This window comes from Erythrolamprus reginae, chromosome 6, assembly GCF_031021105.1.
Source record: "Erythrolamprus reginae isolate rEryReg1 chromosome 6, rEryReg1.hap1, whole genome shotgun sequence".
In the NCBI taxonomy this organism is placed as follows: Eukaryota; Metazoa; Chordata; class Lepidosauria; order Squamata; family Dipsadidae; genus Erythrolamprus; species Erythrolamprus reginae.
The window spans coordinates 27,491,949-27,515,605 of NC_091955.1; the positions used below are offsets into that span (position 1 = coordinate 27,491,949).

General features: G+C 38.7%; 1 protein-coding gene and 1 pseudogene across 3 annotated transcripts in view; one reads left to right on the forward strand and one right to left on the reverse strand.

Annotated features, from left to right (window-relative positions):
* Positions 1-23,657, forward strand: part of LOC139169380 (V-type proton ATPase subunit S1-like) — a 75,669-nt gene that overhangs the window by 11,771 nt on the left and 40,241 nt on the right. The window contains exons 1-4 of one of the 3 annotated variants that reach the window (XM_070755430.1): positions 13,683-13,861; positions 16,592-16,721; positions 16,821-16,889; positions 22,334-22,527. In XM_070755430.1, coding sequence (XP_070611531.1) covers positions 16,635-16,721; positions 16,821-16,889; positions 22,334-22,527 — 350 coding nt within the window. In that variant the 5' untranslated portion in view covers positions 13,683-13,861; positions 16,592-16,634. Of the gene's footprint in view, positions 1-13,682; positions 13,862-13,892; positions 13,958-16,591; positions 16,722-16,820; positions 16,890-22,333; positions 22,528-23,657 lie in introns of those variants that run through there. The other 2 variants (XM_070755431.1, XM_070755429.1) reach the window with 2 other exon arrangements.
* Positions 85-13,659, reverse strand: LOC139168884 (E3 SUMO-protein ligase KIAA1586-like; annotated as a pseudogene).

Here is a 23,657-nt window from a genome sequence, read left to right on the forward strand (position 1 = left end):
TAGGTTTGTAAGACAAGGTATCACTGTACTAAAGTTTAACTTTAAGATGTTTCCACATCATTTTTTCAGTGACACTCTCCTCATTTACACTTTTCTTGATCTTACTCTTGGACCATTGGCTGAGAGATGGTGTGCTCTTAACCATGTTTTCACTGCAGGAATAGAGTCCCATTCTGGAAGAGGTAGGCCAGTAACATTGATTGTCATGAGGTTGGTTAAATTAGAAACAGGCAACTTCTGCTCTATGAACATATGAGGTTCATTTTCAAAAAAACCCTTCCCACTTCCTCAGAACTTACAGCAATTGTTCTGACAGTAACTTTAGCTCGTTTTTTTAATACTGTCAGGAATTGCATAGTTCTTGGAATCTTTTAAAACATTGTCCACAAAATCTCTATAGTAGTTGGTGTTAATGTTGTAATTAAAAATGTTAACAAATGTGCACAATCTTCAGCTACTGTCCATCAAACTACTACGTTTGTAATATTCCAATATGCTGGCTCCCAAAAATTTAGAAATTGTAATTTATCTGTAGTGTCTTGCAATTGGCTACCTGTTTTTAAATGTTCACAATCAATTAGTATTTTCTTCAAATTTGTTATGATGCATTCCAAAAGTCTTTCCTGACTAAGTCAAACAAATTGATGCTTTTGTAGGCATTTTATATTTTTGAAGGTTTCTGAAGTAATTAGTCCATCAACTTTTCTTTCATATGGACTCTTTCCCTTTCTAAGCTATTCAAATGCTTTCATTGATTTTGTCACCAGTTTTTCAGCTTTTATTATCTCCATATTACTTACTTACAGTGCATTTGAAAGAAGTGTGATTTTTCGATCATCAATGCCAAATCATTTCTAAAAATATATTTTCCAGAAGGGCAGCCATGCCTGAGTATTTTTCATTCACATGAAAATACAGGTGTAGTGCTGGATAAGCATGTGACACAGTAAGGTTTGCCTTTTAACAACAGGCAGCCCATCTTAGTCCCAAAACTTTACCATTCTTTATTATTTCAATTTCAAGTTGTTTGGATATTTCACAAAGTGCATTTTGGGTCTTACTGGATTTATGAAAAATTGTATGTATCTTGTCAAGAATTTAAAATGATTTAGTTGCTTAATGTCCGTTATGGAGTCATACTAAATAAGTTGAAGGCGATGGCTTAAGCAGTGCCATATTATGATGTTTGGAAACTCTTTTGCCATTCTAGTGCTCATGCCATATTTTCTCCCAAACATAATGCTGACACCATCAAAGCAAAATGCTATTAAAAATGTTTCTAGGTAGTTCTGGGTAAAACCAATCTTATGTAAACTTTCCAGGACTGAAGAACATATTGTCTCTGCATTTTGTTTCTTCAATTCAAAAAGCTCGACAAAAATTGTTGGTAGGTTCTCAGAATCATCAACTTTTACGAAAACAATCACAACGGGTTTTATTATTATTATTATTATTATTATTATTGTTGTTGTTGTTGTTGTTGTTGTTGTTATTATTATTATTATTATTATTATTATTATTATTATTATTATTATTTAGATTTGTATACTACCCCTCTCCGAGGACTCGGAGTGGCTAACAACAAAATACAATGTCACAAATCCAATATATTAAAAACACAATAAAAACCCATTGTTAAAACCATACAACTCAGGCAGACCATACACAATTCACATAGCCTGGGGCAACTCAGTTACCCCATGCCTGGCGACATAGGTGGGTTTTGAGTAGCTTATGAAAAGCAAGGAGGGTGGGGGTGGTTCTAATCTCTGGGGGGAGTTGATTCCAGAGGACCAGGGCTGCCATAGAGAAGGCTCTTCTCAGGGTCCCGCCAGATGACATTGTTTAGTCGATGGGACCCAGAGCTGGCCGACTCTGTGGGACCTTATCGGACGCTGGGAGAAGACAATCCCAAAGGTATTCTGGCCCGATGCCATGTAGGGCTTTATAGGTCATTACCAACACTTTGAATTGTGACCGGCCTGCAGACCAACCAGTGCAGGCCACAGAGTGTTGCCGAGACATGGGCGAATCTGGGAAGCCCCAAGATAGCTTTTTGGGGCTGCATTTTGCATGATCTGAAGTTTCCAAACACTTTTCAGATGTAGAGAGCATTGCAGTAGTCGAATCTCGAGGTGATGAGGGCATGAGCGACTGTGAGCAATGACTCCCTGTCCAGATAGGGCCGCAACTGGTGCACCAGGCGAACCTGGGCAAATGCCCTCCTCGGCATAGCTGAAAGATGGTGTTCTAATGTTAGCAGTGGATTGAGGAGGATGCCCAAGTTGCGGACCTTCTCTGAGGGGGTCAATAATTCCCCCCCAGGGTAATGGATGGACAGATGGAATTGTCCTTGGGAGGCAAAACCCACAGCCACTCCATCTTGTCCGGGTTGAGTTTGAGCTTGTTGGCGCCCATCCAGACATCAACAGCCTCCAAGCACTAGCATATCACTTCCACTGCTTCACTGACTGGACATGGGATGGAGATGTATAACTGGGTATCATCAGTGTACTGGGTTTGCAGGATACCCTTGTGGCTTTGTCAATGATCATACATATTTTAAGATTCTGTTCAATAATGTTAATAAACACTTCGGTTTTAATTTTATTTGCAATGCACTCAACTATTTTCACTGTATTTGGCTTTGAATGCAATCCTGTCCCCAGATCTACTATATTTTAAGTTGGCAATTCTATCAATTCTTCCATGCATGAAAATGATCTACATCCTTTTGCCAGGCTGTAAACAGTTCTGAATATGTTACAAGTGCCTAAATGTTTTTCAGATATCTTGTAGATTCCTTTTGTTATAGCATCCTGCTTCCCTTGTTTTATGTTCCCTCTGCAAAGCTTTTGAAGTAAAACGTTCTTTCATTTTCTTCCTTAGACACGCTTGCTCTACTTCTTTATTTTTCTCAGATGCCTCAATCTTGAAATGTTTCCATCCTTTGGACACATGAACACTGTTGTCTACTGCAAAGTCATGTTTTGCACAGTACTTGCAATCTAATTTCTTGCCTGAAACTTCCAGTCCCTCACACTTCTCTTGAAAGTATGTCAACTATTGCACATTCCAATAGACAGCAAGATTAATTTCAAATTCGGACTCGGGAGACTCAATACTTGACTTGCTGCTTTCTTCAAGTTGAAGTGGTGGAAGGGGTGGTGCTTCTGGTGCTTGTGACGGATCATCCAAGACCAATTCTGATGGTTGTTGACTTTGTGGTTCCAGTTTGGGTTTCTTGGTGAAGAAACTGGCCAAACTCAGTTGCTTTTGCATCCTTCCTGTTAAAGGCTATTACTGCAAAATAAAAAGTATGTAAACTGAGGACTAATGTTAATAGAAGGGATCTCTGTTTTCACCTGACTATGTTCAGTCTTGTCTCAATTTGTCTCACACAATGTACAGTAAAGCAGCTGAGCTTCACATAAAATGTCCACTGCAACAAGCAGGAACTCACACAATTGCAGAGGCTCAAAAACCAAGCTTCACATACAACTGCATTTCATGTGATTTTGTGTGCTTTTGTAGTGGTTTTGTGTGTTACTGTAATGCGTGTGAAACACTACAGAAACACCCAAAATTTCAGAAAGCTGCACAAATCTAAAAATATAAAAGCAGCTAAAATTTCCTGAATTTTATATGGCTATTTCCTAAAAGAAAAAAAAAACCCAATTAACTATTTTTAACCCCTCCAAAAAAGCCACTTACTTACGCAATTGAAGGCACAAGGCAGGTAGGCAGACTCAGTTCCTCTCTGATGAGATGGATGCAGGCTGCAGCTGTGGGGTTGCAGGTGAAGCAAGGCAGGCGAGTCTGTAACCAGTGGAAGTGGAGCCCAGTGAAGTAAAGTAAAATGAAGCAAAGCAAAAGTAAGCAAACTGTAGGCTGGACGGAAGATGGGTTAGTTAGCTAGGCCCACCTAGGACGGAGCTGAGGCGGCTTAGCCAGGGAGACGAGCTGGGGGGGGAGGGGCAGCCACAGTGTCAAAAACTGTGCAAGGCCAGGGATGAGGGGGCAGAATGCTAGGCTGCCGGCAACCGATCACCAATGATGTGGCAAATGACATGAGGCTAGGGATGGGAGGGACAGTGGCACATTAGGCTGCCCACAACCAATTCCCGGCAGCTTCATGAACTACATAAGGCCAGGATGGGTGTGTGTGTGTCAGTGGAACACACTAGGCTGCCCACAACCGATCGCTGGCGGCTTTGAGATCTAAGCAAGGATGGGGGGGGCACACTAGGTCACCCATAACTGATCCGTGTGGCCGGGATGGGGGGGCTCATGTCATTCGCAATGCCAGAGGGGATTGGTTGCAGGCAGCCTAGCATGCTGCCCTGTCATCCCTGGCCTTGCATCGTTTTTGACACTGTGGCTGCAACTGGCACTGCTTACTTTTGAGTAGGTGCTGGCGACGGAACTGAGCAAGACATTGAGCAGGACATGCAAGGTGCTGAGCTGAGCAGGTTGGGTAAGGTCATAAGCTGGGCCGCATGGCCATGTATATAAGGCAGGGATAGATGGGTGAGGTGAGCAGCCAGTAAGGTTGAGCGAGCAGCTGAAAGAAGTGAGTGGTGATCGGGTGAGCCAGTGAGTGGGCAGGCCTGGTCAGGGCCAACTAGGGGCGTTTTTTACCAGCTTGGCAAATGGATTTAAACTGTCTCTACTGGCTCACCCGAGTTGGTGCAAGCTGGTCAAATTTTACCCCCTGCTTTGGGTGTCTTTCGTGTGCGTGTCCCAGCTTGCTTTTGCTTCTGCTCATGCACAGGTGCGAGAAAGATTTTAGCAATTTTTTTTGCTTCTGCACATGCACAGGAGCACAAAATCACTGAAATGTCATGCACGCGCATGCCCCCTTGCGAGATTTTGCTTCCTGCACATGCGCAGGAGCAAAGACATGATGGACGCAAGACACTTGAAGCTGCGTATACTTTTCCTAACGGTGCAGAGTTCTTTATTGCTCCGGTAGCAACCCACTACTGGTTCATGGGCTTGTTAATGCACCATGGTTCTGAGTCAGGAAGCTCATAGCTGCAGCACAGCATAAAACTGCAGTCAGCCCTGAAAGCCTCAGCTTCCTAGCCCAGTTAAGCTGCATGGGGGGAAAGCCACAGCTATCCTGAGAAGACTGGACTATCTTAGGAAGCCCGGTAGAGTAGTATGAAGCCTGGCAAACCAGTGAAAAGCCAAGCTATCCTAGGAAGCCTCAGCTGCCCTTGTTTTTGCTGTTTTGCACTTTGAGTCCCCTGCCACCCTGCCCTCCACTACCCCAGCTGACCTTCAACATCTTGTTTCCACTGATGAGGAGGTGGTGAAATCACTGTAAGGACTTTTTAGCACTTACAGTATATAACAATGGAATTCGGCCTAAAGAAATTTGCTACAGCTGCAAAAAGCAGGGTAAAATAGCCAACAATAATTGAATTGAAATACCAAATAGCCAAACCATCAGGAGCTATGAAGATAACGCTTATAAGTATTTGGGCATTTTACAGTTGAAAAACATCAATCCTGGAAAACTTAAACGTCTGATTAATAAAGGAACATGACAGATTTCCTAAAGACAAAATGGAATGTTGGAAATATTATCCAAGTACTTGAACCATGCCTGTTAAACCATACACTGCTGCAATTATTAACTGGACAAAAGCTGAACGGGACAGTTTGGACTGAAAAACAAGAAAACTGATGACTATTCACTCTGCATTGCATCCTGTTTATGGTATTGATAGTGTACAGTATATACCTACCCTGCAGAAATGGAGGCAGAGTTGACTTCAGGTCATACACTCAAAGAAGAAAAGCTTAAGTTGACTAATTATATAAAAATACAGGCAAAAAGCAGTTTGACATAAGTAAAATTTGGAACTTGCTAAATATACAAGTAACAAAAAAATGAATATTGAAATATTGTAATAATAACACAAATAGAATGCTGTCAAAAAAAAGCATGACATGGTCAATTTCAAGGGGAAAGTAGAAAGAAGATAAAATTTGGCAATGGCATTAAACTGGAATGTTTTAAAAAATACCCTGAAGATTTGATTTGGTCTATTCGAACCTATTGGCTATTCGAACCAATGCATTCAAGGACAGAATTGAAAAATCGTCAATGTTTCAAAATGCAGATTGACCAAAGAATCAAAAGAAAACAAATATTCAGCACATGCATGATTGCACAAACTTATTATAAGCAATGACATAACACTGTCACCAAAATGATTCACTGGAATATTTGTAAAAATTATCATATGCCGGTAATGAAACAACTGATGGGAACAAATAATTGAAAAAATAGTTGAGAACAAATAATTGAAAAAAAAATAGTTGAGAATTATGACATAAACTGGCTATGGGTGTCATACCAAAGAATCCTGGACAGCAAATCATAAGGTAGTATTTCATATCAACCTTAAGTTGTCATTCCCCCTCACCCCAAATTCCATGCTATAGTAGTGAATTGGGCTATCACACCAAAAAAAAGGTGCTTCGACAATATTTTGACATTTTACCAAGGTGTCTGTTTAGAATTTAACTTTAGAATTTAGAATTCTCAATTTGAAGCCTGCCACATAACGCCCATTGTTATCTTTCCCTTTCTCTTCTCTTCTGCTGTCTCCAGCTACCGTCATGTCCACTATTCAGACTTTAATAATTTTAAAGAGAGACTTAATAATTTTTGATAAGAAAGACAAAAAAGTCTGGATAGTGTTGTGGTTAGCTCTGGCCCAGCTCCTGCCCCAAGGACTGTGGATGTGGGGGAGACATCCACATGCTGCAGGCCTGTTTTGCCCCCAGTGGAATCTGCTGATGAAGGCTCCTCTGACCAAGAAGACATGAGTGACAGGGAGGAGGAGAGTGGGGCAGACAGCTCAGAAGATCAATTATCTAGCTCCTCTTTGGATTCAGAACAAGAGTTAATGATACAGCCACGCATGCGGAAAGCGATGCACAGGCAACAACAACTGAGAGATTATTATCAAAGAAAATGAGGTCACCTGTGGTTGGGTGGGGCTGTGGTAATTAGTGAGGCTGCTATAAATAGCAGCCTGTGGGTTTGGCCATTGTGGAGGATTATCTGATCATTGTGTTTCGTGACTGCTTTACTGACTTTGACCTTTTGTGTGCTGATTTTCCCCCACTTTGAAACTAAACCAGGGCAAAGTGTGTTTCACTTTGTGAAAGAAGGAGGACTGTGAATTGCTTTAGAGCTGCAAGCTAAGTATCACAGAACTGTTAAGAGACTTGTACAAATTACCAGTTTGTTTGGAGACGAGTGCTCTTTGCTAAACCAAAAGAGGGCTTGGTTTAAGTGAATTTTCATTATAAAGAACATTGTTTTGAATTCTCAGATGTGTGTGTGTCTGAAATTTGTACCTGTGAATTTTTGGGAGGAGTCTACCAGAGAGCCCGACAGAACAGATAGTGGACATGGCGGTAGCTGGTGACAACAGAATAGAAGAGAAAGGGGATGGGAACACAACACAAATATCTTCAAATGGAAATAGAATGACTATGGCAAAGGAAAGCAAAGATAGTATTAATACTGATAGGTGCTTTGGGTGCAATCCCAAAACAATTGGAGCACCACTTGAACACTATCGGCACGGGCAAAATCTCTATCAGTCACTTGCAAAAGCTTTACCCAGCCAGAACAGCTCATATCCTGCAACGATACCTCTAAGAATATTGAACATTAACATCTGCTTATGCAGGTCCTTGGAAGAACTCAATAAGTGGATAAAATGCCAAATCCAGTTTGAACATCTGACTGAGTGTGTGACAAACTATAATAACTGTATAGCAATAGATAATCTCACCATTGATCCTTGGTAGTCGATATTGACCATTTTTGGAAACCTTAGTGTAAATACCATAATAGAATGGAATGTCTTCTCTCACTTCATTGAAAGCAAACTTAGATTTTGCATATGGGAACTCTAAAAATAGAAAAGGCAAATCTGGCAGTCAAAATGAATGCTTGCACCAGTTGCCTTTAGAAATTTGTTTTAAATCAAGTTCTGAACCTATCAAAAAAGTAGAACATAAAAAAATAAAAAGGAATGTATTTTAAAATATGATCTGCTTCCCAAACTGTAATCTTTAAGTGTAATGTTGTTATTTTCTTTTCCGGGTGCCTAATTAATTCTGATTCATGTTTCACATATTATTTTAAAGTAATAGCAGAATATTTTAAACATTCTTTAAACATTCTGTATCAGGGAGTGTTTATTTCACAAAAATGTCAGCTTTTTCACACAACATTTTAAAAGTTATTTTAGATGGTTGCTTATTTTACTGTCGAGTCGCTTTAGATTGTTATGCATTTATTTATTACCCTGTTCTGTTATTTGCCATTTATTTCTTTAAGCAAAACCAAAATAAGTTCATATAAACTCTTTCTCATTATGTAATTTTAGAATGTGAACATTTCTAATTATCTGGTATAATTCTACGGAATAAAAAATCAATTACATGCATACTGAAATGCTGTAATTATAGGTAGTGCAATTAAACTGCAATCTTCAACTTAATTCCCTCAATGTACGTTGTTATAGAAGGATTGGAAAATCGTGGGCCACACATGGCTTTTCTAAGGATTTTAAATTTAGTGGGGCTTATCCAGTGAAGGGCTACCAAAATTTTTACTACCACACTGTGGGCGTAGCTTATGCAGGTCACCCTGCATTTTCTTTCTTTTTTAAAATATTTTTTTATTTACAAGACTATATACAAAAGACATAACAACATATAAACATCAATAGACAATATACAGTAACAACGGAAAATACATTTAAAAGGTTGGGCGGGTGAACGGCAGATCTATGATAATAAGTTGTGCTATAAATATTCTCAATATCCCGATATAGTATAGTTAAATAATTACGTAGTATATAAATAAGAGATAAAGTTGAGTATGAAATAGCAGAAAAATTATAGATAGATAGGTTTGGTTTTAGTATATATATATCTTATTTCAATCTTTTACTAGAATAGAATAAACACCAGACTGTTATTTTTGTATACATACAATAACAATTGTTAATCAATCAGATTTTTTCTTTTTATTTCCCCCTTTTTTAACCAGCAGTAGAAAGAGTCCCAGCAGTTATAAAAGACAGAATCTTCGTTATTTCTAAGTTCCATAGTTAGTTTGGTCATTTCTGCGCAGCTTCTAATCTTTTCTAATATTAGTCCATCGTGTGGCATGTCATCATTTTTCCACCATTGTGCGAATGCTAGTCTGGCCACTGTAGTAATATGTATAACTAGATAAATTTGATTTTTTTTTCAAATTTTGTCTTATGATACCTAAGAGGAAACATTCTGGAGTTTTATCGATCTCTATGTTGAGGATTTCATCTAACCAGATTCCTATTTTTTTCCAGTATGCCTGGGATTTTTCGCATTGCCACAACATCTTTCAGTGAAAATTGGGTGTTCTGGGGTGGAGCTCAATTTTTGCTACCCCACTGCATCCCCCTCCCCATCCAGGTAGTAGCCCACCCCTGAGCTTATCCCAGATAACATAGTTGCCTCACAATCTGGAGGCTGTAAGTTTGATCTTAGATAGCAACAGATATTTGTCTCTTTGCATGCAATGGGTAATTGTCTGCTGCAAACTTTGCATAGGCATCTGGAAGGGCATCCAGCCAGTACATACTCGAGCTCCATTCAGTTGCCTCAATTTTACTCCAATGCAAGGTCATTAAAAGCTACTCTCACCCTACTGTCCTTCCAAAAGGCTGTGATTCGAGACCTGGCTTTGCCGACAAGCCTGGGGGCCATGAATGTAACATCTTATCTCATCCAATTTGTAACTGTTCTGCGGGCTTGATTGGATAGTTCATTAGGGTTTGTAATGGGTTTTACTGTTCTTATTACTGATTATTTGACTTTGTTTATTGTATGTACTATTTATTGTTGTAAGCCGCCCTGAGTCCCATTGGGATTGGACGGCATATATTGTAAATCAAATTAAATTCAATTAAATTAAAAGAAAAGAATGATATGAAAATAACTAAAATATTAGAATGTGCAGAGATGTGCAAAATTACAGGATAAAGAGGAGACAGAATTGTATAAAATTTGGGAAAGTTGGTATAAATGGTTGGAACACACAAAAAAAAATCAATACAATAAATAATATTATATAGGACACGATGGGTGATAAAAGATAATAAGGATAGGAATAAAATTAAAGTTAAGAACATAATAGATTTATGATAGCAATATGTAATGGCATGGGACCAGATTACCTCCGGAACCGCCTGCTACCGCACGAATCCCAGCGACCGATAAGGTCCCACAGAGTTGGCTTTCTCCGGGTCCCATCGACTAAACAATGTTGTTTGGCGGGCCCCAGGGGAAGAGCCTTCTCTGTGGTGGCCCCGGCCCTCTGGAACCAACTCCCCCCCGGAGATTAGAACTGCCCCCACCCTCCCTGTCTTTCATAAACTACTCAAGACTCTGCGGAGAGGGGCGGCATACAAATCCAATAAATAAATAAATAAATAAATAAATAAATAAATAAATAGATAGATAGATAGATAGATAGATAGATAGATAAATAAATAATAATAAATAAATAAATAAATAAATAAATAAATAAAAAATACATACATACATACATACATACATACATACATACATACATACATATAAAAAATTTTCTCCCCCCCTTTTAATATATGTTGGTCTTGTATATTCTGTATTTTGTATTTGTATTTTGTATGTTGATTTGTTTTAAATTCAATACAAATTATTTTTAAAAAAAGAAAAGAAAAATCCAGATAACAAATGAGCTCCATTCTTTTGTTCCCTTTGAACAGAATTGTGGAAATTATTTCTTTGCATATATCTTCTACCTCATCCCTATATCCTTTTTCATTTCACAAGTTGAAGAGCAAGGGGTATTTCACATCATTAGCCACTCCATTTCCTAAGTACATCTGACAGCTTAAACACTCAAAGGGCAACTAGCAAGGTAACCAAGGGTGAATATCATATTTCTGATTTTGAGCAAACTATTGAACTCATTCCTCCTTCTGTTTTTACTTTATGGATGTTGGATAATCATTTCAGCTCTGTAGTTTAGTCTGTCAGGTTGTGTAGCCTATTAAAACCCAAATGTAGTAAGCACCATATTAGTAAGCCCAGCTGTAAAAGTTAAATGACTGAGGAGTCCAAGTATTCTTTAGAAATAACATGTTAATGATTACTTGGGAAAGGAATCTGGGATTTCACCAGTTTGGCACACAGAAGGGAATGGACCAAACTAGACATAAAGTTAACTGGAAGGATGCAATTAATATTCTTTTTAAAAAAAATAATAATATAGGCGAGCTGGATGTCCCTAGGCATATGGAGAGGGAGAGATGAGTCCTTCCACATCTGCCAAATAGTTCAACAAAAATTTAAATCCATTCCCAAGCAGCTGTCTGCATTTGGAGCGATGACACCATTGAAACGAAGTTGAAATTTGGCCTATATTAAACAATTTATCATGTATACTATCATTACATCAGGATGTTTCAGTCCCAGATTTCTTGAAAATTTCATTTTTCAAAAGTCATTTGAACTTTGAGAGTCATTTGAATGAAACAAGGAATAACATATTTCAAAAGTGACACTAGGTGCCAAGAGCCCATTTCAAAGGTGGACATCTTCCTGATGAATGAGATACAGAGTTTCTAGGAAGTGCACTCTAGATACCCTCCATATCCCATGACAAAGAGACTTAATTGTGAGTTGAAGATATATCCCCACAACAGAATCTTCAGCTCCTGCCAACCTGCTGCTCAGGCGAGCTGAAACTAGATCAAAATGATCTGATGAGAAATGGATTTTTTTAAAAAAATCAGAAAACACAGCACAACCCAAACATTCTGATTTCTACAGAAGTGTTGAAAGCAGAACCTACAAGAGTTTAAGTTTTGTCTCTGTTCTGTCGGGCTCTCTGGTAGACTCCTCCCAAAAATTCACAGGTACAAATTTCAGACACACACACGTTTGAAAATTCAAAACAATGTTCTTTATAATGAAACTTCACTTAAACCAAGCCCTCTTTTGGTATAGCAAAGAGCACTTGTCTCCAAACAAACTGGTAATTTGTACAAGTCCCTTATCAGTTCTGTGATACTTAGCTTGCAGCTGTGAGGCAATTCACAGTCCTTCTTCTTTCACAAAGTGAAACACACTTTGCCCTGGTTTAGTTTCACAGTGGGGAAAAATCAGCACACAAAAGATCAAAGTCAGTAAAGCAATCACGAAACAACGATCAGATAATCCTCCACAATGGCCAAACCCACAGGCTGCTATTTATAGCAGCCTCACTAATTACCACAGCCCCACCCAACCACAGGTGGCCTCATTTTCGTTGATAATAATATCTGAGTTGTTGTTGCCTATGCATTGCTCTACGCATGCGTGGCTGTATCATTAACTCTTGTTACGAATCCAAGGAGGAGCTAGATAATTGATCTCCTTCTGAGTTGTCTGCCACACTCTCCTCCTCCCTATCACTCATGTCTTCTTAGTCAGAGGAGCCTTCATCATCAGATTCCACCGGGGGCAAAACAGGCCTGCAGCATGTGGATGTCTCCCCCACATCCACAGTCCTTGGGGCAGGAGTTGGGCCAGAGCTAACCATAATAGTCTCTGTAAACTAAATTGGGATGGAATTTAATTCAATAAGAAATGCTGAGGTTTTGTTTTAGAATGTGAGAACATGCTGTAGCCTTGAGAGGCGAATCAATAGTTACAAGTAGAAATGTAGCTGAACAATGTTTGAATGCTATCTCCTTTTGGAGATAACTCCTGTTTCTTTAAACTCAGCATAATTTTATAGCTTTAGATAAAAATGTAACACTATAGAAAGGAATGCTTTTGTAGTCTGTAACCCACCTTGTCAGAATAGCTGATGAAGGAATGGGAGGGTATTTCTGTAATTAGGATATATTAAACCAGCATCTAGCTTTTGTAGGATGTCATTCGGTGAGGGGGTCACCATGTTTTTGGCCAAAAAACATTTGTTTGAATACACAAAGAGAATAAAACTGTTCTGTTCTCTTTGCTCGAACATCTCGTCTGGATTCTTTTGTAAAAATTCAGCACACAGTATCAAAGGAAGATCAAAACCTTCATGGTTCCAGGTGAGACAGTGCAGGACTGCCTCCTCCCATTCAGTCATGAGGTTTTGTACCTTTGGGACTGTTTCTGCTTTGGCTGCCAGAGTGATCAGAAGCTCCTTGGCAACCAAAGTTTGCTTTGTTTCTTTTAGATTTAGGTAGGAATAGCAATCTTCAAGAAAATATTCCAAAAAGTTGTTGTTCCTACAACAGTGGCCTCCTGTTCAAGGTAGTCCAACAAGAAGCACAAGCAGGAGTATCGGAACTATCTAAATCTGCGATGGCAAACCTTTTTTGGCTCGGGTGCCAAAAGAGTGGGTGCATGCATGACAGTATGCATGCAGGTGCCCAGACCCATAATTAAATGCCCTCTCCCTATGCATGAGCGCAACCCATGCGCTGCCCCCTCATGCGTATAGGCCTCACTGAAGCTGTGGAGCTGCCCTACTACTTACCTTCAGATAGTTGCAAACCAGGCCTCCCACACCTCGGCCCATTTCTTCTGCAGCTTGCAAGGCTTTCCTGAAGACCTCTGTAGCCGATAACAGAGCTCTGGATCAATCTGGAGCTCTCTTATCAGCTGCAGTGGCTTTTAGAAAAGCCTTGTTGGCTGCAGAAGAAATGGGCTGCAGAAGAAATGGGTTGAGGTGTGGAAGGCCTGGCTACAACCATCCAAACCTGAAGAAATTCCTAAAGACCTCTGAAAAGTGAAAAGGAGGCAGTGGGTGAGCTCAAAAGTGAACTTCTGGTTGGGCCATTTTTTGCCATCCCCAGGCTTCAAGAGACTTTCTGGGAGGCTTACATTAAACAGAATCTTGCAAGTAAAGTATTTCTCCCCTTCTCTTTTTCCATTTTTCAGAAAACTAGACTGTGTCTTTTCCGAAATACTTCCTATACTTTGCCCCAACGTACAAAATTGTTACATAGGCTACAGATATTCCTCTTGTCTCCCAAGGACATTCTCATATATGACCATACCTCCAGTTGTCGGATTTTCTTTCTGTTTCATCAGATGCTGAGCTTTCCTGAATAGGAGAAGAATCTTGGGAGATTCATCATCCTCTCTAATTCTCCCTGTACTTGTCCTTATCTTCCTAGCAACCTCTAATAGCTACCACTCCATTCTCATCTGAGGACAGCAATTTTGCTGATCTGGTTTTGGAGGCTGCAAGTTATGTGGGAGCAGCTTTTCAAAACAGTGTGATTTCCTTAAGTTGCTAGACGTTGCATAGAAAAACCAAGGAAATAATGGTGTCCATGGAAGTTCAAACTGGTCAGAAAAAAAAGCCTAGGTGATGTTGAACTGATACCCAACAAATAATCATTTGTTCAACGTTCAGGCTTGCTCTTTTCTCAGCTCTCTGCAGCTTTTTCATGGCAATAGCAATATTTTCTTGATGTGAGCTGCCCTGAGTCTGAGGAGAAGGGTGACATAGAAAAACAAACAAACAAACAAACAAACAAACAAACAAACAAACAAACAAACAACTCTTAGACTTATATATCACTTCACAGTGCTTTTACAGCCCTCTCTAAGTGGTCTACAGAGTCTGTTATGTTCTTCCTGATTCATAATTGGTTGGTTTTACCTCATGATCTGATTGGTTGATACTCTGTTGCTGGACTGTCAAAGAAGTAGCGGGAGATTCCTGACTAGCTGATTGGCCTGTTCTTGTTGTTGCGCCGGGTATATATTGAGCTGTCATTTTTCCTCAGCTCTCTCTCCTGTCTGAAGTTAATGAACAATTGTGTTGTTCTGACAGAGCCTCTTATTCCTCTAACTCAACAGAGTGAGCATATTGTCCCCAACAATCTGGATCCTCATTTTACCCACCTCGGAAGGATGAAAGGCTGAATCAGCCTGGTGAGATTCAATCTTACCAAATTGCAGTCAGCAAAAGTAGCCTGCAGTACTGCATTCTAGCCACTGCACCACCATGGCTCCTCACATTTCTTTCATTTTGGAAGTGTGGAATGGCAACATTCCAGATCCTGGGGTCACATAAGAATAAGGCATTAAGTCCAATATAGATATATGAATTTCTTTTTCAATTTTTGTGAATAGGTTTGTCTAGTTGCTCATATCTTATACATGATAGTCTAAAAATAAAGCGATGTGTCTGTCTTTCAGAAGTTGTTAGAACAAACATAGTTGCCAATGCATGTATTAAGTTGAAGGAGGCAGGACTCAAACTGGTTTCTCTCCAATTCCCCAGAGCAAGGGTGTCAGACTTTCCCCCCTTTTGCTAAACTGGGTGGGGGCAGGGCCAATCTGGCCCAGGGGCCACAAGTTTGACCCCCTGCCCCAGAGTATAAGAAAGAGAGAAGAAGAGAAACACAGGTAAACCTGCAAGATTCTATTACTGTAGACCAGAGATGGGGAACTATGGCCTGTTTATGATTTATGGATATCAACTCCCAGAATTCTTGAGGCAGCCATGCTGGAGCAGGATTTCTGGGAGTTGAAATCCATAAATCATAAACAGGCCATAATTCCCACCAGGCTGTAGACAATCTGAAAGAAAGATAGTTTTGATCTTCCTATACATGTTCCTATGGAATCTGTTTCCTGATCCAGTCCACCTCAGAGCTGTGGTTCTGAAATCTAAGATATGCACAGAGGAAATTACTCATCCATATACTTCTTTCCCATTAGAGCAGCAAAAACTGGGAAGGGGCGTGGCCAATTCACAGTGACACGGAGTTCCCTGTGCTCTACAGGGGAACCCCAAATCCCAGCCTCTTGAAAACTTGGTACAAGTTGGTACCGGGCCAGAACCTCTCTGGAGGAGAGGGCGGAAAGAGTACCCAATTAGTGATAATTCTCCAATCTTCTTCAATTTTTCCAGCACAGAAAATGGCTAGGAAACAAAAATTAGATGTGTTACACCATGTTTTTATGTTAGTTGGGCTAAGTCTCTCCCCTCAAACATACGTATAGAATTAGGAACAGGTGGGGGCTGGACAAGAGGGTCAAATGTTGACATGGATGTTGTAACATCTTCTTGCAAATGGCATAAATTGGGTATTCCTAATCCAATATCATGATGTTACTGAAGCAAGTTGACTATTGTGTTGGCATCATTCTCATTTTGACATCACTGTTCACAACTGATGATTGTGGAGGTACCTTACTCCATCTAGGTTATTTTATAGTCACATTGCTCTGAGTATAAAAACGAATATGGGCTTCATACATGCCACCTCAAATCCTTGGAATAAAGGCAGCGCAATATAAGAATTATTAATTAATTAGTTCAGCCCAAAAATATGAAAAGTAACAATAAATGATTCATGCCTGAGTTGCAGACATGAATGATGGACATATGATGGATTTTAATATAACATCTTAGGGCAGCTTAAACTGTAAATATCCTGCTTTCCCCCAGAAATTAGCTGCCATGCAAAACCATTTGTTCCTATATTTTTTTTCCATAACTCAATTTCTTTTTTAGATCTTTCCAAGGCTTGGCAAAGACTTTACATGAAGGGCATATTATGTCGAGAGACAGGTTATATTTATTACTGAAAGATACAGTTCTGGGTCCCAAGCCCACAAATATTGTCTTGTTTCTTCAAGATACAGTAAGTATTGCTCTGCTTAGGTACAGTATATTACAGCTTGTATAGAATACGACAATATGGCATCTGTCTAATAATCTCTACCACCTCTCTATTTTTCAGCTTAGCATGGAATACTTCACACGATACAACAACTTCTCCGGAAATGAGTCACTGTTTCATAATGTTCAGGCAAGCATAACTATTCCATCTGGCATTTCCCAGAAGTTTTAAGAAATAAAACCAAATAGGCATGATTAAAAGAAATGGCAGAAGGATCTTTTAAATTCCAAAAACAGGTTGAAAGCTTTTTCAACTTGATAAGGATAAATTTCTGTAATTTCCTTTTATAGTGTATGGAAGAACCATTGAAGTTTTTCAGAATTTACAGTTCATTCTGCCTGTTGGTCTCAGGAATGGAAACCAGGGGTCAATCCATTCTCAGTTCCTTAGTAAATTTCTCAAAGTCCAATTATGAATACAAGTCAAAATACAACCTTACAATGCTTTCAGAAGTTGTTTTCTGAAGATGGTTCTTTCAAATGTAATAAGTTCTTTTTCCTGGTAAATTTATTCCTCCAAGTTCTTTATATATATTTGAATATTCTTGAATAATGTTAATTACTGATGAATCTTAATCTCCCCTGTTATAACATGGAGGGTCAGATGAAGATCCTGCAAAATATTGTTCCTGCAAAATTTTTGAGTGCTTGGTACCAGAAGCATGCAGTTACATATTTATTTATATTTATTTATTTATTTATTTATTTATTTATTTATCAAACAAGTATAGTATTATAGTACATATTAACATAACATAACATAACATAACATAACATAACATAACATAACATAACATAACATAACATAAGTAGCATGTAGCAATAGAAAGGATAATAAGACAGTAGGACAGGGACATTAAGCACAAAAGTGCACTTATGCACGCCCCTTACAGACCTCTTAGAAAAGGGGAGAGGTCAACTGTTGATAATGTAAGGTTGAAGATTTTGGGGTTGGGGGAGGCAACAACAGAGTCAGGTAATGACTTCCAGGCAGTGACCACTCTATTACTGAAATTGTATTTTCCGCAGTTCAAGTTTGGAGCGATTTACATTCAGTTTGTATCTATAACATGCTCTTGTGTTGTTGTTGTTGTTGTTAAAGGTGAAGTAGTCACTGACAGGGAGTACATTATGATGTATGATTTTTATAAACAACAGTTAAATCAGTTCAGAGACGACGTAGTTGTAAATTTTCTAGATTTAGTATTTGAAGTCTGGAGAAGTAGGGTAATTTGTTGCGTAATTTGTTACATATGTTGTGATATGGATACTCATGAAAGTTAGGAATGCCTTGTCTGATTAAGTAGGTGTATATTAGGCCCTCTGATACACAATTTCCACCCTATTTACAGTATTTATTGACATTAGCCATATTTAGTGATAGCTGATTTTAATGGCTAATTGGGAGTAGGAGGTATGCATTACTTATGTCCATTAAACTGCAGAGTATCTGCCCACAATGATTGATGTCACTTACATAATAATATGCTTGTGCCAATAACGTAAGCAGAATTATTTACATGTTTTCATTGTGCAAATGAATTTGCACATTATTTACATGTTTTCATTGTGCAAATGAAGTTAATCAAAACAGAAAAAGGATCAGTTCAATACTAATTCCATTCTATTGAAATCCTGTAAACTGAGGTTTCACAGTTCTTACGTCAGAAGTATGGGGCAGCCTACCCAATACATAGAAAAGTATGCAATTTATTTTTTTTTTGCAATAAGTAAACACTGGCTTTAAAAGCATCACTAATGTTGTCAGAGATTAGATTTATGTAGGAACATTAGTAGTTGAGGACCAGTAGCTGTTTATGCAGCTATTCTTGCATTGACTTTGATTGCTTTTTCCAAAAAACTTGGATATTAAAATTGAATAACATCTGTCAATATTAATTAATTAATCCATTAATCAGTCAACAATACTTTGCCCCTTTGAATATTCTTTTTTTAATAAGGAGATATATTATACTATCAAAGCAATTTATTAAATTACAATCACTGTACGCTAAATACTTCAGAATTCAGGGACAGTGGTCAATTCCATGATTGATCCTACCATTTGGCAGTAGTCTTATACAGCTGATCCTGAGAGATGACAGATTTTGGAGATTTTAATTTTTTTTTTAATTTGGTCATAAAGTAGTTAAAGGCCCTGTTCCAATGAACAATATTGAAGATAGATTCATATATGTTTTCCTGCTCACTTTATGAAAGGAGAGGAGAAAGTCTCTATAGCAGTGGTTCTCATCCTTTCTAATGCTTCGACCCCTTAATACAGTTCCTCATATTGTGGTAACCCCCAACCATAAGTCTAGCGCCAATTCTCCCAACAGAGCTGTAAGCTGATTGGCAGGAAGGTCAGAGGGACACCCTCATGTAAACGCCTGATTGGTCGGATTATGAAAATATGTTCCATGGTGCCAGAATAGAAGCTTTAGTTCCTAAAACCATGGGAAATTTGTCTTTTCCCATGGTCTTAGGCTACCCCTGCGAAATGGTCATTCGACCCTCCAAAGGAGTCCCGACCCCTAGGTTGAGAACCACTGCTCTATGGACACGTTACTCATTTGTTCATGATTTTTACCTGGAAGCAATAATTATGATAAGGGATAGATATTACTAGTTTTTCTCTTGCCCATGTCCAGTTGCATGATGGCTGCTGCTCTTGTCTATACACCACTTGGTGGTTTATAGATGGCAAACAAATAGATGACATAAGTTATTAAAAATAAGTGACAAGTGGTAAGACATTGAAGCATGTGTCTATCTGTATAGGTCAGTTCTTTCATTTTGCCAATGTCAAAGGTGTATTGTCTTGACTCTGTGCCTTATAGAGTACTTGATTCTGTTCAAAATAATGTATATATATATATATATATATATATATATATATATATATATATCTGTATATATATATATCTGTATATATATATATATATATATATGTATGTATGTATGTATGTATGTATGTATGTATGTGTGTGTGTGTGTGTGTAGATTGTTCTGAGTTCGTGTGTGTGTGTGTAGATTGTTCTGAGTTCGGGTTTTGCCCCGTGTAATATTTTGAGTGTCTATGCGACATTTCGGTGAAATCACATTCACCATCATCAGGCTGAAGTTGTAAGCTTCGTGCTGCTGTAGATATAGTATGCTGTAGATATATATATATATCTACAGCAGCACGAAGCTTACAACTTCAACCTGATGATGGTGAATGTGATTTCACCGAAACGTCGCATAGACAGTCAAAATATTACACGGGGCAAAACCCGAACTCAGAACAATCTATGGGTAATATATGGGTAATATTTTTAATCCGTTCAGTTATATAATTTTCTCTGAAGTTGAATAAAGAGATTGAACAAAAATAGGTTACAGTTTAGGAATCAGATAGTAAATAGATGAAGTTAGAAAAATATACATGTATTCTCAAATATTTGAGAACAGTAGCAATGCTAATTATCAACTGGTTTATCATGAGAATGCTTCCAACAGCTATCGCCTGAGAGGTAACAGATGGGTTTTAGATTTACTTTTAGCAATTGATGTTAATGACTGTGTGTTCTAGAAAATGTATTATTTAATTGGGTTCCCTTGGGTAGAAACAAGAGTCACTAAAGCACTAGATTTAAAGGTTGGCCCAAAAATTGATAAATGTTCTTATTAGCTTCTAAACATTTGCTTGCTAAATTTGATGATGATGATGATGATGATGATCATAATAATAATAATAATAATAATAATAATAATAATAATAATAATAAACAAAAACAACAGAGTTGGAAGGGACCTTGGAGGTCTTCTAGTCCAACCCCCTGCTTAGGCAGGACAATTTCAGACAAATGGTTGTCTAACATCTTCTTAAAAATTTCCAGTGTTGGAGCATTCACAACTTCTGGAGGCAGGCTGTTCCACTGATTAATTGTTCTAACTGTCAGGAAATTTCTCCTTAGTTCTAAGTTACTTCTCTCCTTATTTTGTTTCCACCCATTGCTTCTTGTTCTACCCTCAGATATTTTGGAGAATAGGTTGACTCAGTGAAGGGCTACCAAAATTTTTACTACCACACTGGACTCTTTAAGAACTGAGAAGAGGAATTCTTGAGTTTGTAGTTCAGAGAGTCGCAGTGTCCAGAAGGAACAATTACTGTCAAACTGCCTTCCATTGAAGACTTGTATACTGCATGAGTCACAAAGCAGACAGTAAAAATATTTACAGACCCCTCGCACCCTGGACATAAATTGTTTCAAATCCTCCCATCAAAGCAACGCTGCAACAACATCGCCAAAAAGGCTTCAAGAGTTGTTAACCTAATGCTATGTAGCTTCTGCTCTAGTAATCTCACATTATTACCCATACAAAACTTTCACCAGACCAATCCTTGAATACAGCTCATCTGTCTGGAACTCACACTGCATTTCGGACATAAACACTATAGAAAATGTCCAGAGATACTTTACTAGAATAGCCCTCCATTCCTCCACTCACAATACAGTATAATACAAAATTAGACTTACAATCCTAGGTTTAGAAAGCTTAGAACTACGTTGTCTTAAACACAACTTAAGCATAGTCCATAAAATCATCTGCTACAATGTTCTTCCTGTCAACAAATTCTTCAGCTTCAAACACACGAACACACAAGCACACAACAGATGCAAACTTAACAGTAAACTGCTCTAAACTCGACTGCAGGAAATATGACTTTAGTAACCAAGCAGTTGATGCATGGAACTCACTACAAGACTCTGTAATATAATCACCTAACCGCAAAAACTTTACCCTTAGACTATCCACTTTTGACCTCTCCCGATTCCTTATAGGTCAGTAAGGGGCATGCATAAGTGCACCAGATGCCTTCCGTCCCCTGTCCTAATGTTTCTCTTTTACTAGTACCATGTATATAAATATTGTTATATCTTTGTATACTACAAATACGTACTTGACAAAATAAATAAATAAATAACCCTAAGACATATGCCATTTCGTATTGCTTTAAAGCCCTCTCTGCCTTACAGTGTCAGCACATTGTCCCCAAAGGTCTGGTTCATTTTACTGACCTCAGAAGGATGGAAGCCTGAGTCAATCATGTTCAAACATTTTATTTAAGGGATATGTGAAAAAATATTACCGTTCACATATCTGAGCCATTCACCCAGTGTTACAGATTGGTCATCAAGTATCAGTATGGCCATGAATTTGTTGACAGGGCATTAGCAGATCTCCAAAGATCCCATCTGTTACCATATTAGATTCCAGTGCTTTTTACTTCTTGGTAGATTAGTTGCAAAACAGCCAGTTTCATACCTACTTATTTCCAAAATAAGGCAGGACGTTATCAATATTTAACTTTTTACTTGTTGTTTTCCACAAGGTGATTTTCATTACTGGGTTGTTTGTGTAATGAAATTGCTTGTCAAATTCTTATTGAAGGTAATAGAATTTATTTTGCATAATGGAAACTATAAAAGACTGTAATCAAAGCTGATCAGAGTACAAAAAGCAATCACCCCCTTAAGGTCTTTAATTATCTACCTCATAATTAACTGCTATTTGTATTTACTGCAGGAGCTTCTTGATACTTCATCATCTTCATTGGTTTTACCAGCAGTTGACTGTCATGCTGTCAGTCATTTTTCAGGCTACCTCCAGAAAACTCTGAACTGGAATTTGGTAAATGTAGACAACTCTGACATATCAAAGCTAAGAGTGAATATCTCCAAATCCAATTTATTTGAGATAAACCTACCACCAATCAGAAGGTATGAACTCTCATAAGGACTAGGTATCTTGCATGCTTCCATAAAGCAGCTGAGAAATTTCTTAAATGGTAGATCATATATTAGAATAATGTAAATTGAAAATGAATTATAAGTTACAATCATTCACATATGTTCCCTAGATACAGAAAGATTCAACAGCCAAAATGTTTCCTATATTATTTTGAGATGCACACAAGTCCTTCCAATTTTTAAAAGAATACATGGATGGAATCATGTAAGCAATCTTGTAAAGTATCAGAAGAGAGTACAGTGGTATCTCTACTTACAAACTTAATTCATTCCATGACCAGGTCCGTAAATAGAAAAGTTCGTAAGAAGAAGCAATTTTCCCTATAGGAATCAATGTAAAAGCGAATAATGTGTGCAAACCCACCCCAAAAGTCACCCCTTTTGCCTTCCGCCACTGGGAATCCCTGCCTACGGACTTCTGTTGCCACCTGAAGCACGCGTTCTTGTGCTGCTGGGATTCCCATGAGCCTCCCTTCGCTGGGAATCCCCGCCTCCATATTTCCGTTGCCACCTAAAGAACCCATTCTTGCATTGCTTGGATTCCCCTGAGCCTCCCCTCAGTGGGATTCAAAGTGGCGCCGGCAAAAACGAAGGGAATCCCTGCAAGAGGAGGCTCAGGGAATCTTAGCAGTGCAAGAACGTGTGCTTTGGGTGGCAAGGGAAGTCTGGAGGCAGGAATTCTCAGTGAGGTGAAGCTCAGGGTAATCCCAGCAGCAAAACAATGGGCGCTTCAGCTGGCAACAAAAGTCCAGAGGCAGGGATTCCCAGTGAGGGAAGGCTCAGGGTAATCCCAGCAATGCCAGGACAGGCACTTTGGCTGGCAATGGAAGTCTGGAGGCGGGGCATCCCAGCGGTGGTGCTCGGGTTTGTAAGATGAAAATGGTTCAGAAGTAGAAGCAAAAAAATCTTAAACACCGGGTTCATATCTCAAAAAGTTTGCCAATAGAGGCGTTCATAAGTAGAGGCACCACTGTATTCCTCTTCCAAATAGTGAGGTATATAATCATAGTGAAAGTAGGTTTCATTGGTACAGGTAGTCCTCAACTTAAAACAGTTCATGTAGTGAGTATTTGAAGGTACAATGACACTGAAAAAAGTTA